The sequence below is a fragment of the Canis lupus genome, chromosome 28 (assembly GCF_048164855.1).
Source record: "Canis lupus baileyi chromosome 28, mCanLup2.hap1, whole genome shotgun sequence".
In the NCBI taxonomy this organism is placed as follows: Eukaryota; Metazoa; Chordata; class Mammalia; order Carnivora; family Canidae; genus Canis; species Canis lupus.
In genome coordinates this window covers 38,225,140-38,243,976 of record NC_132865.1, presented here as the reverse complement: position 1 = coordinate 38,243,976, position 18,837 = coordinate 38,225,140, and the positions used below count along the sequence as shown (strand labels likewise).

At 38.6% G+C, this 18,837-nt stretch overlaps 2 protein-coding genes across 21 annotated transcripts in view; both read right to left on the bottom strand.

Moving 5' to 3' along the window:
- The window catches only part of PXDNL (peroxidasin like), a 429,120-nt gene extending 424,870 nt beyond the window's left edge, over positions 1-4,250 (bottom strand). For all 9 annotated transcript variants that reach the window (XR_012020205.1, XR_012020206.1, XR_012020207.1 and 6 more), the window contains exon 1: positions 4,080-4,250. Coding sequence is in view for 6 of the 9 variants with exons in the window: in XM_072804658.1 (XP_072660759.1) it covers positions 4,080-4,243 (164 nt within the window). In the remaining 3 variants the exon portion in view is untranslated. The remainder of the gene's footprint in view (positions 1-4,079) is intronic.
- Positions 4,251-8,455: 4,205 nt separating this feature from the next.
- Positions 8,456-18,837, bottom strand: part of PCMTD1 (protein-L-isoaspartate (D-aspartate) O-methyltransferase domain containing 1) — a 68,189-nt gene continuing 57,807 nt past the window's right edge. For all 12 annotated transcript variants that reach the window (XM_072804645.1, XM_072804654.1, XM_072804657.1 and 9 more), the window contains one exon: positions 8,456-11,597. In XM_072804645.1, the coding sequence (XP_072660746.1) occupies positions 11,233-11,597 (365 nt within the window). In that variant the 3' untranslated portion in view covers positions 8,456-11,232. The remainder of the gene's footprint in view (positions 11,598-18,837) is intronic.

Below are 18,837 nucleotides of genomic sequence, written 5' to 3'. Positions count from 1 at the left end.
AAGTGGGCTCCATGAACACTCACCTTCTAGAACAGCCTCTTCTAGCTCCTCTCTGAGGACCAAGCTATCCTGAATCGTTAAGGTGGTGAGACTACACCATGTTAGACCCCCATGATTGGAGGCATTTGCTGAAATAGTGTACCCTGACTTATTAAGCAGGCAATGAAATAGGAAATGCATTTCAACTATTCCATTTTCTCTCCAACAGGTCAACAGTTGGGGTAGGTCTGAATTTAGATATAGTTTGCCTGAGTCCCTCCTCCTTACCTTCAACCATGCCAAATGGAGGAAGTGTCTAGGGAGTCCAGGCCTGCTCACTACGGTTAAGTGATAACTCAAAGCCAGCAAGTTATGTCAGTTACAAAAAAGTCATGAAAAATTCTGTTTCAAAGGCCAAAGTAATCCCTGAGAGTTATTTTTTTTTTTTAAACCTGGTTGTCTGATTGGATTGGAAACTGGAAAAAGCTGAAGGAATCCTATTTTCTTCTTGAACGAGATGACATTTTTATCAGCTAGATAAATGTTTTCATGACGGAACTTGTTCTTTTGCCATTTGCCACCCACAGCCTCCCTCTCAAGGTTGGTATATTTGGAGGGCAAGGCGAGCTTTGTACACAAAGGAAATGCCTTAATTAAATAGTTAATCCTTCATATTGCCCATACTCTCCAATCTAAAACTTTTGGGGAAATTCTCAAATCACTTTTTATATTTTTCTAGTGGAATCGAGATGGTTTTTAGAGTTTGTTTAATCACAGTCCCTGAGTTCAACCGGAGCTCGATCTTTCACTCCTGGGAATTCTAAGAATCACATTTCATAACCAGCAACTGAGATTCTGGAGGTACCACCTAGTGACCTGGTTCTGAAGTAAAGTCAACAAAAGCTACGTGGGGCTTCTGGTTATTGAGCGGGCTCCCTAAAGTTCATCACTATAAATTTTTTGTTTGCTAATTCCAATTCTGAAAGATTTGCTTTACTGAAGTACTCAGTGTAAGAAGTGAGAGTTTCTGAATGGTAGTGGACTATTTGGTAAACGATATTTGCTTTGAATGCCTAATGATATCTCTCCTTTTTTTTTAATATTTTGTTTACAACATATAATATAACCCAATGATACCTTTATAGATGGAAGTAAATTAAAATTGGAGGGAGTAGTTCTGCACTTTTCTAGATTTGAAACACCAACCATAATCAATCATTTAGTATAGTGAAATTTCCTTACCTACAGTTGAGAAAAATATATTAAGGTGAAAATTTTAAAAACATGGAAAGACAAACTCAATAAAGTTATACTACTACTAATTAACATTTACAAAGCACTTTGGCTATGTTTATTTACATTGTTTCCACTGTTACAATGACAACACATACATGTTTAAGTGTGGTTTAACAAAAATTCTTGATGCTGCTGTTAGAGAGAAATCAGGCCAGACTTTAGCTTCCAAAGGCTGATGGGCTTTTTCTTTTCCAGAATTCTTATATTAATGCAGTTAGTAGTGTGCCTTCATGATATTGCTTACTTGTAAATATAATCCTATGTCAAGGATTTGGAGCCCAAAGGAAGTAGAGCACCAATTTTTGTAAACTTTACACATATTTCTTGGCCTTTATACTATTTCTCTAATAGAGTTCACAAATGGAAGGTCCTGACATAAAAGTACCCTACAAATATATGTGGTTGGGCCTGTGTGCTGTTGCCTTTCACTTAAAAAAATTTTTAAATTATCCTCTAAGATTTAAAAGTTAGGGAATTTCATTTTCGACTTCCATATCTTCTTGAAAAATGCAGCAAGCTCATTAACAATAGGCCCAAATTCCCACAGGGCAGCAATGACCTCAGTAGCTGGCTGGCCCTTGCTTCTGGCTCACCTCTCACCCCTCCTGACCTCCACAGATCCAAGCCAAAGTTGCTTGCAGTCCATCACACGACTCACGCAGTAGTTTGTCTTTCATCTTCCCACCTCCCTCACATTGCTTGACCAGGCAGCTTCCTGGAGGTATTTGAATTTGCAGCTCCTATCCTTAATTGTAATCATAATAATAGTGAACCCTTCCATAGTACTTAGTAGGGCCAGACACTGTCCTAAGTATTTAACATGCATCAGCTTATTTAGTCTTCAGAATAACCCGAGACAGTGGACACTATCAGCATCCCCATTTTAGGGACAAGGAAATTGAGACATCAAGGAGTCGAGAACTCACCCATGGCAACACACATTTCATCTGTAGGGCTATCTGGCTCATGAGCAGGCCCAGTCTGGAACCTGCAGACCCAACCATTAGAATTTATTTCCAGGGCAGCCCTGGTGGCTCAGGGGTTTAGCGCCGTTTAGCCCGTGGCATGATCCTGGAGACCCTGGATTGAGTCCCAGGTCAGTCTCCCTGCATGGAACCTGCTTCGTCCTCTGTCTCTGCCTCTGTCTCTGCTCTCTCTCTCTCTCTCTCTCTCTCGGTCTCTCATGAATAAATAAATAAAATCTTTAAAAAAAATAATTTATTTCCATATGTATTGGAAGGCTCTTCACAAGTACATCAACAGTTTTAAATTCTGTCCATTGCATCTAGAAGACAGTGTCTAGTGAGTGCTAATTTCTTCTCTGAAACACCTAAGAATCAAAATTTTGGGTCCAGATCTGACCCAAGTAGCCTTTTAAGTCTATGGCACTTGATGAGACAAACTGCCCCTTCTCTAAAGCTTTTTTGCTGTCAGGAACTGCTATCACAAAATGACACAGGGACGGTTACACGTATAAAGGCCCCTCTGGAGCTGTGCTGATTGCCTGCACAATGCAGTGCTCCCAGGTTCAAGAATCTGTCTTACTACTTTTTAGAGTAAGACTTATTTTGGTATTTGCAAGCGTATAAAATAAGCAAAATGCTTAATGAAAATTACCATAAAGATGTATGGCAAATACGTATGTCTTACTCTGAACAACTACCAACCACTAACCTCAACTTTTCATTACCAAGCTAAATTCCTCATTTCATGATTATGATTAAAAAAATATACACTGCTGATGTTATCTCGTATCTCAAAATTCCAAGAATCTTAGGCTATTTCCGCCTGCTTAAGATTGAACTTGGAACAGTGAAAGAAGTTCTCTCTTCCATGGACATTACATAACCCACAAAAACTTTACCATGGAGTGGTGAGCCTTTCAAATCAGCATGTCCTTTCAGCATTTTTCCCTCTCTTACGATGTAAGGCTTGAAAATTATGATAAGAAAAGATCTGTATTTCACACGTATTATTTAATTTAATCCAAATGTCAGCTCAATGATACAGCTTTATTACCCCCATATTAAGGCAAGGGAGTGGTATTTGAATCCAGGCCCATCTGATACCTGCATCCCGATTTCCTCTACCGTCTCAGTATCCATCCCGTAATCACCCCTAAATGCTGGTTAGGCCCCAGCCGCAGAAGGCTCCTAAGCAGCCAGTGCCCTGCCGGAGCCCTGGAGGGTCTGCTCTGGACACGCCGCGGTCCACGGGCGGCCCGGAGCCCGGAGCCCGGAGCCTGGAGCCTGGTGCCTGGAGCCCGGGGCCTGGAGCCTGGAGCCCGGGGCCCGGAGCCCGGAGCCCGGAGCCTGGAGCCCGGGGCCTGCGGCTGACAGCACCGCCCGCCGGAGGCCCGCGCAGTACGAAGTTGAGCACGAACAGAAGAAATGCAACCTGCCAGCCCCAACCAACTCGGAAGCACGTTCCAGAGCCGAATCAGTTTAGTTTTGTGTTTTAAATGGGACGGACACATGCGGGCCGAATAGGGGCCAGAGGATTTTGGAGGAGCCAGTGAGAGGAACACGCCGAGAACTAGACGGCAGGATTCTTAGGCTAGAGGTGGAGGCTCCCCATAGTAAGTTCTGGAAGGTGCGGGAAAAGGCCACGGCACGAAGGGCGGATACATTCGTTTCAACCCCTCACGGCTCACGTTTCCTTGTCGACAGCGCGGGGCCGCGAGCGCCCACCTCCTGCCGAGTCCACGGCCCGGGCGCTGCGGGGGCCCCGGGACGCGGCGCGCGCTCGGCGGGGGCGGCGGGGGCGGCGGGGGCGGCGGGGGCGGCGGCACCGAGTGAACTCACAGGACTGCGGTCCGCGGCGGCGCCCGAGGGACGCGGTCCAGCATCCAGTGCACGCAGCGCACGGTGCTCGCCAGGCACAGGCAGCGGCTCGGGCAGGGGCGCCCCGGCAGGCACCTCCCGGCCAGGACGAGGCAGGCGGCCCAGCGCACGAGTCTGCACGCCATGGCTCCACCCGCTGCGGGCAGCGAAGCAGCCGGAGCGGCGGCGGCGGGGGGCGGGGGGCGGGGGGCGGGAGAGGGGGGCGGCCCGGGCGTGCGGACCCGAGCCCGGCCCACGACACGCGGCGCGGCTCCGGGGAGCGGCCCCTGGCCAACGGGCGGCGGGGGCGGCGGGGGGCGCACTGGCTCCCGCGAGGCGGCTCCCGGCGCGTTAGGCGAGCCCAGCCCTAGCCCCCGGCGGTGCCCTGGACGCGCACGTCCTTTATTTACTGAATCGACGCGGAACAGCGTCTCCTTGCGTTCGGCGACGTCAGCAGCTCCCACCGGGCAGGCCGGGTTCCGACCGCAGCTCTAGGCCCCCCTTGCCCTTCCCTGCCCCAAAGTCCGCTTTCAGGTACGGGTTCATTCCCTCTTCTGCAGTCTTCACTCACGAGATCGAGACCAGCCACGTCTGCTGCTTCCGCGAGGGCTCAGAGCCGCACCTGGACCCCGCCCGGCTCGAGACCAGCACGCCCCCGGCACCAGGTGTCGCCGGCCGCGGTCACGGGGTGAGCAGCCCCGATGAGCAGCCCCGAGGGCACCGGCCGAAGACGGACTTCGGGAAGTGCGCGAGGCTTCTGGCCACTCTGGACAGGTGCTTAGGGAAGGTTTTTAGTGCATCCTCAAAGACTAAGATTTTTCAGACATATCTTACCCCTAAACTAGCACTTTAAAAAATGGAAAAGTAGTAGAAAAACAAATTCCAGCTTGGGATGGTCCAATCTTGGTAACAACCCCAGATGACCATGACTGCAGACCTAGTTTTGCCAAACGTTATCAACCTTATGAGGAAAAAGAAATCCATTTGCCTTTCCAGTAGTTTTTCAAGCCCTTAACATTCCACTGTGGGTGAATACTGCCCTCTTTTGGCAAAACGTTCAAACTTAAATATGTGGGGTTTTATTATTTTATTAAAATCCAGAGATCAGAAGAAATAACCTCTATGAAAAAGAATGACTTTAAAATAAACCAGGTATGCTTGACATTGTCCATGCTTATTTTATTTCCTAAGTATTGCAATAAACTAAAAAAGGTAATTTCTTCCTTTCAATCCCATGCCTTACAATTACTATGCTTTTGCCTTGTGCATACAAGTTTGTGCACTGTTTTCAGTTCAAAACACAATTATTAGCTTGTATTCATAGAGCATTTTTCCAGGATAGACTATGCACTCTCTACTTTAGAAAAACCCTAAGCTGCCATTAAATGAAAAAAAATCTGATTACCTCTTGGGATACACGGCTAAGAGCTGCAAGCAAGGCACGGGGAACCCCATGAATGGCACGGCCACTGCAGATGCGAGATTCTTCTCTGGAGTGCCTCAGGACAACCCTCCCACAGAAAAGTATTATTAAATATGTTAAATACTATGAATATATTTTTCAGATGCATCAATATGTTAAGTTAAAGATACACACACGAGTCCAAAAATGAAGGGAAAATGAGAAGTTATTGGCAAGATAACTAAACACCAAAGGCTGGCTCACCTTGATAGTATTTGCTCAACCAAGTAAAAGAAACAGATCTGGGGATAGCAGGGTTACAGAAAGGAGAAGAAAAAGCCTTTTTCCTAAGTGGAGGGTCTTAACTGGAAAACCTCTATTTTCATCAAGTTCATTACGGATGAACTAGAAATAATCCACATTACCCCCTGCCCCCATCCACCCAGAGAACACAAGAAAAACTGCCTGTTTCAAACTTTCTATGGGGAGAAAGGGATTAAAAAAAAAAACAAAAAAAAACACCTCCCTGGAGATGTAGTATTTCCAAATTAGCTTTTAAAATAGAATTTAAAAAGATGCACTAGGTGACCACCAACCCCAAAACATGCTATAGGAGTATCAAACCAAATGGACTTTAAAGTGAAAAATATTAAAGAGGGTTCCCACATAATGTTAAAGGCCCAAACAGACGTAGCAAACCGAAAGTGTAGCATCATTGCATCAAAATATACAAACAAAAAATCCAAACAACTACAATGAACTGACATTCTGCCATCCAAGTGAGAGGTTTTGCTAAAAAACACAAGAGCATACAAAAAAAGTTTAGACTGTATTAGATTTGAATACAATCAAAAATTTGATTCAGAAGACATTTACAGAATACTATACCGAACAACAAAATATATATTCTTTCAAAGGACACCAAGGCATTTATTAAAAATGACTATATATGGGCAATAAAACGAGAAACAAGGTTGCTCTTGTTCATTGCTTCTATTCAATACTGTACTGGAGGTCCCAACCAGCATATCTGGCAAAATTAAAAAAAAAAAAAAAAAAAAACACCCAAAGGAAAAAATAAACTGTCTTTATAAAGATGATTAATCACAAGATGGTAGGATTTAAGTAATGTACAAAAATCAAGAATGGAGCAAAATATAATTTTAACAAACAATGCAATAGCATTGAAAAATACAAAATATTTACACATAAATCAAGACATCTGAAACAGAATTAGGTACCTTTAGTAAGACATTGAATAAGATATAAATAAAAGGAGAGAAGTACCCTATTCATGGATTGGAGGATTCCATATCATAAACATGTTAATTCTCACACAAATTGATTTATAAATTCAGTGATCCCAAAATGATTGTGTAAAAGTAATCTGAGAAGTGGATTGTAATGTCTATCAAAGTCAAATGATTCAAGAATAGCCAAGAAATACCTTAAGTTTAAATTAAAGGAGCTTATCTCACTACAGCAGGAATTATTGTAAATCTATTTAAGACTGTAGTTTTAGCACAGGGATCCATAAATTGACTAACGAAATAGAAAAGAAAATCTAGACACAAAGCACAAACATACAAAAATGTATGACAACACTGTAGATCAGAAGAGGAAAATGGGACTTTTCAAAAAATGGTGTTGAAACAGTTGATCAAAAAAGTAAGAAAAAAGAAAGTATTGTTTCTCACTTTAGACAAAGATCAACAGTATGTGTAAGACTTAAATGTGAAAGACAAAAATCACAACTTTTAAAGAAAATATAGGCTAATATTTTCATGATTCTGGATTGAGGTTGTGTGAAGATGAATGTGACACAATTAAAATTGAAAATTCTAATTCATGAAAGACGCCACAAACAGAATGAGAACAGAAACCACAAGCTAATGAAAGATATCTGTAGTAGATGTAACTGACAATGGGTTAATAGCCAGACTACATAAGGAACCATACAAGCCAATTTCTTTAAAAGAAACTACCCAATAAAACATTTCCAAGACTTGAATGTAAACTTTATAGAAAGGAGATGTAAACCAAGAAACACTCAAAAATGTACAAAACCTCCTTAATAAGTAACAAAGCCTCTATAACACTTCACACTCGAAACAGGCAAAAAATTGCTATCAAATGTAGGTAGGGTTATGGAATAACTGGAATGTTTAAACACTGCAGGAAGGAACATACTGTTACACTATTCAGGGAGATATACTTGCACCATCCATGAAAGTGAATATAAACATATTCTGTGATCCAGTAATTTTATTCCTTGATGCACACCCTATGAAGACTCTTGCACACAATACAGCCACAAGACATGTTGAAGAATGTTGACAACCGAACTATTTGATGTAACAACAAACGTCCATCAATAGTAGAATGAATAATTAAAATGAGTTGTGGATGTAACGTAACCATATACAACATGGAACAATCTCAGAAAGGCAATGTGGAGTGAAAAAAAAATCCTGCAGAATACATACAGTATGATTCCACTTGTATAAAGTTAAATATATATGAAGCCAAATGATATACTGTTTAGAGATTCAAACCTATGTGCTGAAGCTATAGCAAAAGGCAAAGTTATGATAAACACAAAAGGAATACCCCAGATAGTAATTAAGAGAAGATTAAGAAGGGGCACACAAGTCATGGTGATGCCAGTAATCAAATCTAGTAGTAGGTACACATGTGTACCTACATGTACACTGAATTATTATTCCTTGTGTTTTGCATGTATCTTCTAAATATCCTTCACATCTACTTAATACTTAATAAAAACAAATTTAAAAAAAAACCTACACTGTCTTCAGAGGTGGCAACAGTCAAAAGGAAGTAAGATGTCCAAATACAAACAATTGGGTATAATACTTCAAGCATATATCCATAGGTATATTGAGATTTTCTAAATTAAAAAGAAAAAGAAAGAAAGCCAGACTACTGGAGAACAAAATTTAATTATATGCAACTGTTTATTTGAAATAGTTTTCAGTCTTCAAATGATTTCATAGGCTTTGCTTCACTTTTAGCCTCTCAAACAGCTAGAAACCAACACCTAACATTTTTTACATTTTGACCATTATGTATGCTATCTTAATGACATTTTCTTTATTAAGACTGGAACCAAACATGTTAACCAATAAGAGGTGTAGATTTAAATCATCTTCTTGGTAGTAACGGTGCTGTTGACAGTTTGTCAGATTTATCAGATGCTGGACACTATTTCAAGCCATCTCCATCTAGCGATTTGACTTAGGAAAATCATGTTATCTCCCTACCCCTACTTTCTTTTTGTAAAATAATTAGATTAGATTATTTCTATTGTTTTATCTGGCTGCTAAAATCCTTTTAATATAACCCTCATCATTTTCAATTAACTTTACTTCACCTTTATTTGTTACTTCTCCACCTATAAAGCATAATTATCCATACTCAAGTAACCATGAATTAAAAAATACACACAAACCCAAAATATTCTTAATCATTCTAATATATTCCCATTAACAGATAAAAGGGCTTTTCACTTGAATTTTCATTTTTTATTTCTACTTCTTTATTTAAAGTCAATGATAAAGTCACAACTGTAAAATGAATGAATGCATTTAAAAACACAAATGATACATTTCAATGACAAAAAAATATGTAATGATAATGGGAATCTACTGTATACACTTTGCTAAGGTCAACAAAATAAAAGACCATTTGAACAAATCAATCTTCAAATATGTCCTTGACAAAAACTCTCTTTTGAATAGTAAAATCATCATTTAAGAATATTTATGTTTACATAACTGAACACTAGCTCCAAAACCAACAAAGTGTGTAGAGGGCAGCCAAAGGAAGGGTGCTGGATAAAAATACGTAGATACTAGATAAAAATATGTGGGTACCAGGAACTTGATATTAAGCTTCTAAAACTAACAATTTAAAATAAAATGAGTATTCCTAACATGACAATTGTATAAAACTATTTTTTCCTTGATAGAAATGAGATGGGATATTTCTTTATAGTAACAGCTTAGTAATCATCTAAAAAAAAAAAATGTGGAGATACATGTAGCCCCAAGTCACTGGTATAAAACAAATACCTTCTTCCATGAAATTATCTTTCAATTACTAAAATAGTCTAATTTACTTGGGAGAATTCATCCTTAGAATATTTCAGACAGTTATTTTAAATATGTAGAATTACCAGATCTGAGATTTTTGAAACCATCTGTGTTTTACTAATAGTTAAATCTTTCAAGAGCTAATAATCCTTTTACTATACATCAACTGGGTTTCCTTAAATGTATTTGATCAACTACTGAAATAGTGATGCTGGTGGTAGTGATACTCTCAAATTTTTCCTTTTAAAAAATACATAATCCATGTGACACTTCCTTAACAAGGAATGACTGTTTTCAAGGAAAGAAACCAAAAATGGCATTTACTACCTCTTTTATCACTGATAAGCTATAACAGTCAAATGATGGATAGTTTATGTGGTATTAAGAAAAAAGTGAAAATCATTATAATTTTAGCAAAAAAACAAAACAAACCCCCCCACACACACCATGAGAAGTTAAATGAGCACAACATAGGTCCCAAAGGTTAAACTTATGATTCTGAACACAATTTTCAAAGCAAAAGGCATCTACATACAATTTCTGTGAATATCTCATACACTACAAAGATGAATTCAAAGCAAATGTAGGCTAGCTCAGTCCTACCTTGTCAAAGACAAATATTCAAATGAACTAGGAGTTCCATTTGCTAAAGTGCACCTGCTGACCAAATCTGCTCTGGTCCTGCCTCTGAGCACAACCTAAGAAAGAGGCCATTACCCACATTTACTCCCTGTTTGCGCTGTCAACAGTCATACAGAACAATGGGTTTTCTTTTTTAAACCAAATACTGTATAAAGCACAGCGGATAACAGAAAAACCAAACCTAAATATACTATCTTCTAAAACTCCAGCAAGTAAGATAACCTCATTATTTTTAAATACTGAAAATGTAAAGGGTCCACACAAATTAAGAACTGTATTAGGTATATACTTTTTATTTAATACTCACTTGATGTGCTCTTAAAATCTCTATGAGAGAAGCAGATAGTTTCCCCATATCTTTTGGCAATAGATTCAAAAGCAAAAGTAGCAGTGCTGTTGAATTTCACGAAATGTTTTTTGTTTTTGTTTTTGTTTTTTAAAGCTAAATTATTCAGTATCTGTATTGTTATTGCACTCATGTATTGCCCGGAATACTACAGCGACTCAGCAATAGTGATTGCAACAAAGTAAGGTCAGTGGTCTATACGGCATTTGATTTCCTGATTAGAAAAGAAAGTTTTCATAGAGGAAATGCAAACAACTGCAATTCAAAAATCAGTATATGCTTAACAATTATTTAACCTTATACAAAATTAAATGTAAGCCTCAGCACTACAAATCTGTAAGGAACCAGAAAAGGATTTACAGTACACAAATCTTGAGTATTGTTGCATTCCACTCTTGAAGTCACTCTGAGTTAAAACAGCATTTTTTTCCAAGATTTAAAGAAAAATATATTTTATAAAAGGGATTCTTTTTATTTACTGAATACATCATTTTTATTACTAAGACAAAAACAAATTATACTTTTATCACTATAATTCGCACTGATGAAAGAATTCTCTTTTAACTCCTAACAAATGCTACATTTTCAAGACCAAAGGAATTATCAGTAGGCATTCTTTCTTCTTGATCTAAGTTATTTTTCTCTAAAATATGTCAAGTAAGCCTTTAAAGATTCAGGGAGGGGAAGTTTCATGATTTTTTCTCTCAGTAAATTCTGAGGTGGCTCCTCGGGCTTCATGGCTTCACTGTGATCTTTCTCTTCCTCTTCTTTATCTTCTTCCATTTTTTCATCCTCCTCACTGTCTAGAGGCTGAGGAATAAGCTGATTACCCACAAATACGTAAGTATTAATTCTCTGTTTAACCCTCTTTCTTTTTCTTTTGGGTGGAGCCCTCTGAGGAATCCCCTTGGCCTGCATCTCATCATTTATGAAATTTCTAAGTGTACGTCGAATATAAATACGAGCCAAGTCCTGTAGATTCCTGACAGCACAGGGGGCTAAAAAACAAAAACAAAAACAAAACACACACATAAAACATAAAAAAGTAAAACATTATGTATTTGTTCATTTCTTCACAGAACAAAACAAGTATTTCTTAGCAAACATTAGAAAACACAGAAAGTATAAAAACTCTGACGCCATCTAACAAAGACTTCAAGGCACTTACTAAATGCCAGGCCACTATTCTAAATTCTGTGGACAGTGGGAAAGTTTCTATGTACAGATATGTGTATATGTATATTCCCATACCTGCATAAAAATTCTTTGAAAGAATAAATAAGAGCTTAGAAACAGGCTACATGAGAATAAAGTATTTAGGGAACAAGAATAGAAGGGAGTTTTTATACTACATATCTTTTTTATACTTTTTGATACAAAAGTGATCTATTCTACACACTCAAATAAAGGCAACATTTGAGCTGTCTCAGTCTGAGCTTTAAAGCTCTTACACACACACACACACATACACACACACAATTTTTCTCTGTTAATCAGCAAGTAGAACTGGTTCATAGGCAAAGAGACACCACAAATCATGCTGTAAATAATAACCCAAATAATAATAACCCAAGAACACACTGCAGATTTCCTCAATTTATTGATGTTTACTTCTACCGAACACATCACAGTTGGACCCTATCCTGTCGTTTCACTCCTGTCTCCCACAAATCTATAAATGCATAAGCCCTAGAACACACATTCTTCTCTGTAGCCTGTTCCAATACTTTATAAAGAAAGAAATTAATTCTCTATCCCAGTAAGTTTCCATTCCTATGGAAATGAAACCATCATTAAGGGTTCTTCTCAAATGCCTCAACAATATAAAACATAACCCTCCTCCACTTAAACAGCATGAAAAATCTTCATTTATTTTTTATTTCTTTACTTTTGGTAGTCTTTTCTGGATACTTACCTTGGAAACTTTTTTATTATAACCAATGAAATCCTGCCTTCTTTAGTAACTCTGGTACGCGGTTCTCTCCCTACCGTCAGACTATAAGCTCCAGGAGTGAGGGCCACAGCATTTCCTGTTTGTGCTCCCCACAGGGCCCTGGAGGCACTAGGCTTGCACAGTACATCATCCTGTCCAAGGCTCAGAGCACCTCCTGTGTTCTGAACACCAGATCCTATCACAAATTGCATACACCCTGCAGTAGGAGATAGTTTTTGCTTGTTTGTTTTTAAACTCCAGTTTTTCAGACTGATTCAAAGACCTCTTAGCACAGGCCTAAATGGCCAACTACAAAATCTTTTCTTCAAACTATCTTTTTTCAACTCCCTACTGAATACTGGAATAGAAAAGAATTCCAAAGAACCATACTGGATATGCCTATTGGAAACTGTTCTACTGCCTGTGCCTGCCCCCAGCTGTATGAGATGGAAACTGAAACAACATATAACAATTTGAGTTCAAGTCCTGCTTCCGTCAGTGATGAAGTTTTGTGAGCACTGGTAAAAACATGTGACATACCATCCCTTATATGCTAAAATGTGTAAAATACTACCTGCTCTGCCTACCTCCTAAAACTGTTTAAGTTGTTTCACATTCACTCAATACCTAAAGGTAAATGCAAAAAGCCCTAAAAGGTAAATGAGCTTAGCATATTCAAGGAGCTGAAAGAAGGCTAGCATAGATAAAGTTCAGAGCAGGAAGAAACAGTAAGAGGTATAATCATGGATGGCCTTGCAGGCCTTGGTCAAAAAAAAAAACAAAAAACAAAAAACAAAAACAAAAAACGTGCCCTGTTTTGGCCATGCAGCTACTCAAGGGTTTTTAAAAAGCAGGGTCATAATGCAATGAAAATGGCACTCAGGCTCCTCTGTGAATATGGATCATAAAGAGAAGGAGCAGGAGATCAGGTGGGAACACTCCAGTAATCCACCTGAGATCTGACCACACTCTGATGCAGATGGGAGTGAGGAAGATGGCAGTAAAAATGCACAGAAGTGGACAAATTTGAAACACATTTTGAAGACAGGATGGACAAGGGATTGGTTGTAGAATTTTAGCCCATACAAAAATGCTAATGTCAATTACTGACATGACAAAGAGGAAGGAGGAAGAGTGTAGTTGGTGAGAAGAAAATAAAAATTTTGTTCTGTGTTAAATCTGAAATGTCTGTTACATTTCCTGAATGGAGATTTCAGGAAGAAAAACAACAGGGACATACTAATCACCATTTTGGCATGTTATGGGCAATAATACACTTTATACTAAGTGAGGAAAAGAGGTAAAATAACTTGATACCGGTCACAGAGCTCATAAGTGACAGGAGTTGGGATCTGAACATGGACATTTAACTGCAAACTCTATGCTCCTGCCCAACCACAAGCAGCTGAATCATGACCTTGGGACTCAGGGGCAAGGTCAGGGCTGGGGATAGAAATCTGGGAGCCACCAGCCTCTCCCTGAGCACCCAAGAGGGAGTGTAGACAGAGAAGAATGGACTAAGTGAGCTCTGAAAAAGCAGGGGCATGAGGAAGCTGGGAGAATAAATCTATAAAAGAGTTTTAGAAATTATAAAAAAAGCTAAGAAATAGAGCTATAATTAGTCTTTTCAGCTGGTCTTTATTCTTGAACCTCTCTCACATTTTTGGTACTCTCTTTTCACACGTTAATTATGTTCCTCCTCTGCCAACATTGCTATTCCAAGGACACTGTTAGAATTATGAACCTTTCAATCCTAAACTGTCAGAATACTTAACTTCATAAAGAACCAACTAGACCCAGAATGGAAAAGGATTCAGACTTTACTTAAATCCCAAAATAGTATTCACAGGAGCTGCATTTAAGTTTTTCTGAATGATACAAAAACTTTTAGATAATTCTCAGTCCTAGTTATTCAAAAGTCCCCCATATTTTCTATGCTTTAACATTCACTTGTTTCTAATGCTTCCAGTTATGAGATAAGGATTTAATGGACTAGACAATGCTAATCCTGATTGCTATTAAAATTTTATTTTGAATTAAAGCTTTCACTTCAAAATTATAATTAAGGTTATCCCTAACACACACACATAAGCTTTGTTTCCCAAAAGGTAGTCTCATAAAGATTTCATAGGAACCTAGCACTCAGCACTTTCATTTTTATTTATTAATAAAAATTGAAAAGGGCATTATATTTAGGTCAAACTCACAAAAGTGATGATTTGGGGCCATTTTTAACCTTCAAAAACAGCAACTTCATATAGCTCAAAGTGATTCAGTGCCACAATTTCTTAGGTCTCTTTTGTCCCTTGTGACTTATAAGAAATATAGATTTGGCTTCTCATTCCTGACACAGAGCTCTGAAAACACTTGGAATTATCTAAGTGATAAGAGCATAGCAGATTCCTTCCAACCACACCTGAGTTTACATTAATGAGGCAACTTTTGGTAAGCCCCAGAGGATGCTGGGCTGGTTGCCAGGGGAACCAACCATGGGATTAGAGGACTGGAACTTCCACTACCCTCTGGGAGGGGAAAAGAGGCTGGACGTTGAGTTCATCATAAGTGGCCAATCAAACTCTATAAAAAGCCTTAACCGAAAGGGTGCAAAGAGAGCTTCCGGGTTGATGAACACAGAAAAGTACCAAGGAGGCGGTGCACCTAGAGAAGGCATGGAAGCTCTTGTCCTTCTCATAAATCAATCAATTCCAACTGGTTGTGTGTTGGATCCTTTGATAATAAAAACCTGGTAATCTAATAAGTAAACTGTTTTCCTGGGTTCTGTAAGCCACTCCAACAAATTTCTGATTTACAGCCAGGCAATCAGAAACACAAGTGAAAACTCATACTTGTGATTGACTGGTGTCTCAAGCTGGAGGAGGAGTGGGCAGCCTTGTGAGGTAGAGCCCTTTAAGCCTTCAAGGTCTATGCTAATACCAGCTAGTGTCAGAATGGAGTTAGATCACAGGACACCTAGTTGGTGTCCACAAAGAATTGTAGAATTGCTTGGTGTGGAAAAACCCACACATCTGGAATAAAGAAAGATGTACCTACTGGGTGGTGTATAGAGAAAACAGTTTTTCTTTAGTTGGTAGAGAGTTTTTTCCTCTTTCCTTTCACCCTTTCTAAAGGGCCGGCCCTGAACTTAAAGCAGTTGCTTTTTTTTGTTTTGTTTTGTTTTTGTTTTTGTTTTTTTTATAATGTTGTATACTCCTCCAAAAACAAATAGTACTTTAAGGTGAATCAAAAGTAGTGATAAATAAACTTCAGGAAAAGTTCTAACTACATTTTAGTAACTATTTATATGGGCAATTTCACAGCTACAAAATACATTTGGCAAAAGATTTGCACGTGTATGTTTTTAGTTTTTTTGCTAACATTCTTTATTTTAATCCCCTATAATTAATGAAATAATGTTTCTAAACAGAAAGCAATTTTAAGCAAGAAAAGGAAACGTTCTTATTTTCCAAACATCCTATTAAATTTTGACAAATAATATTTTCAGAACATTTTTCATTCTGTGAACATTATTCATAGTGAAGCCTTTATTCTTTATCAAATCATAATTCCCGACTTATTTTTATAAATTTCTATTGGGAGTTGATAATTTTTTTATTATAGAAACTTTCAAGTATACACAAGAGAGTTAATAACAACTTCAACAACTATCCCTTCTAGCTCATCTTCCTTCATCAACACTGCCATTTCCTCTTCCCATCCCTACCACATTATTCTGATGAAAATTCAGACAGGTCATTTAAATACTTCAGAGGCATGATAGATACTTGTTTCTTAATTTAGGCCTGTCTTCCATTCTATGCCTTTTAACCAATTTATCCCTACTTTACATTCACAACCATGTCAATCAACCCAACCAACAACAGTCTTATTAACTACCTAAATCTGTTTATATTGACATCCTTAAAATGAGAAAGAACAAAATTGCCTATTATCATCCATGCCATTCATAACTATGCCATGTAAAATCACACTTATAAAATACAGTTTTCTAAAGGACACTAAACTAGGAAAACTGTCATAATGAGGAATGCTCAGACTGCAACAGTGTCTGTTAGACAGTAACACACCAGTAAATGGCTGATGCACAGAAATGTACAGGGGCTTCTGTAAGGACACTTCTATATCCTTACAGAAACACATCATGCTTATGGTTAAGGTGGGCCATTGTCAAGACCAAACTGTGTTACGATTGTTTTCATTACCTCTCTTTATGTGACTCTCTAATCAGTTATGATAGGTTAAAGAAAACTGTCATAAATAACCTGTAATTCTAATGTCTGGAAAACAGGAAGGAGTAAATAGTTTTGTTATTATTATGCTCTTTGCAAGGAGTTTTTGATAACAAGTATTTGATAACAACAGTATGACGTAGTCTACTGTATAGTATAGCCCATACTATATGGTAACTACATACATGTATATATATATACAGGTATGTGTGTGTACAGTCTAACAAAAAGTATACTTTATTGAAATAATTATATCATGCATGTGAATACAAGTGACAGTTACTCGATTTTGGCGCTAAAAAGAAGTTCCTTTTAGTCCCATAGCACATACAATCACATGTCTCTCTCTGAACAGACAGGAAGGAAGTTTAAATTTAACATTCTAGCAGAGTAACTTTACCTTTCCAATAGAATCAATCTTTTTGATAATCCTTTGGTTGTCTTAATCATTCTTATTTTTAATTTTTCATATACTCCAGTTTCCTTTCATAAGGAAGTTTTGTTTTGTTTTTTAAAGATTTTATTTATTTATTCACAGGAGACAAGAGAGACAGAAACAGAGACATAGGCAGAGGGAGAAGCAGGCTCCCCATGCAGGGAACCCGATGTGGGACTCGATCCCAGGACTCCAGGATCACACCCTGAGTTGGAAGGCAGACGCTCAACCGCTGAGCCACCCAGTCGTCCCTATAAGGAAGTTTTAAGTGGTTTTGTTATGTCATTTTTGTAAGCAGCATACAGTAGCAACAAGTATGTTTGGAAAAAATGGCTGATTAACACTTTCTGAATTGTGAAAGGCTCAAAAGTTTTTTAGAACTGAAGGCCTGATTTCTTTCTAAATGAGATTAAAATTAAGAGCACCGTGTCAGAATTTATGAATCTTATGAAAATGAAGAGAGTGGTCAATAAGTCTCCTTTGATGGCAGCTCCTATTAGAGAAGAATGCTAGTAAGCCCTGTCCTGGGCTTCTGGGGAAGAGATCTCCCTGTCACTGACATTTGCTGCAGAGCTACCTGGGTCTCTGCATCACAACACACCTTCTTCCCCAAGGCAGGAGGAGTGGCCTATACAGTTTGTGTGTAAAAAACATCTGGTCATATGTGGCTCCATCCTTTCCTTTCTCTTTTCCTCTGTTTACAAGCATACTCATTAAGCTCTGCTCACCTGTACTGACAGAGTAAGCCTACACGATGGGAGGTTGCCCAGCACTGCCTTAGCTGGGTGGATAGTCAGACTACGTCTATTAGAAAGTAACACATCAGTAAATAGCTGGTGCACAGAAATGTACAGGGGCTTCTGTAAGGGCACTTCAATACCCTTACAGATACACATTATGCTACGATTTAGTCAGGCCACTGTCAAGACCAAACTATGTGACAGAATTGTTTTCATTACTTCTCTTTATGACTCTCTAACCAGTTATGATAAAGAAAACAGTCAAAAATAACTTGTAATTCTGACATTAAGAAAATAGGAAGGAGAAAAGAATTTAACATGCAGACCTTAGCCATATTCCCCCATCTACTTTTGTAGGTGATAAAAGTGACATTTCAATTCCTAGCTATCTGCCCACCAAGTCCATCTCTCCATTGGTAAGAACCTGAACAGGGACAAACAGACCACAAAAATCACAAAGCTCAAAAGAAGAGAAGATGAAATGAAAATAAAATTTAAAAATTAAGTATAAAGCCAGGTTCCCTGAAATAGATTCATTATTTTAAAAAGATTATTTATTTATTTATTTATTTATTTATTTATTTATTTATTTGAGAGAGAGAGAGAGAGAGAGAGAGAGAGAGAGAGAGAAATATCACATGGGGGAGAGGGAGAAGCAGACTCCCCCACTGAGCAGGGAGCCCGATGAGGGACTTGACACCAGAACCCTGAAATCATGACCTGAGCCGAAGGCAGACACTCAACCATATGAGCCCCTAAAATAGATTCATTTAAAAAGCAAATTAAAGGAAGAAGTCTACCATGGTAAAGTTCATTTTTGGTACAGAACTTTACTTACTGATTTTCAAAATCATAAGTCACAAACCAATTGAAGCTACTCTC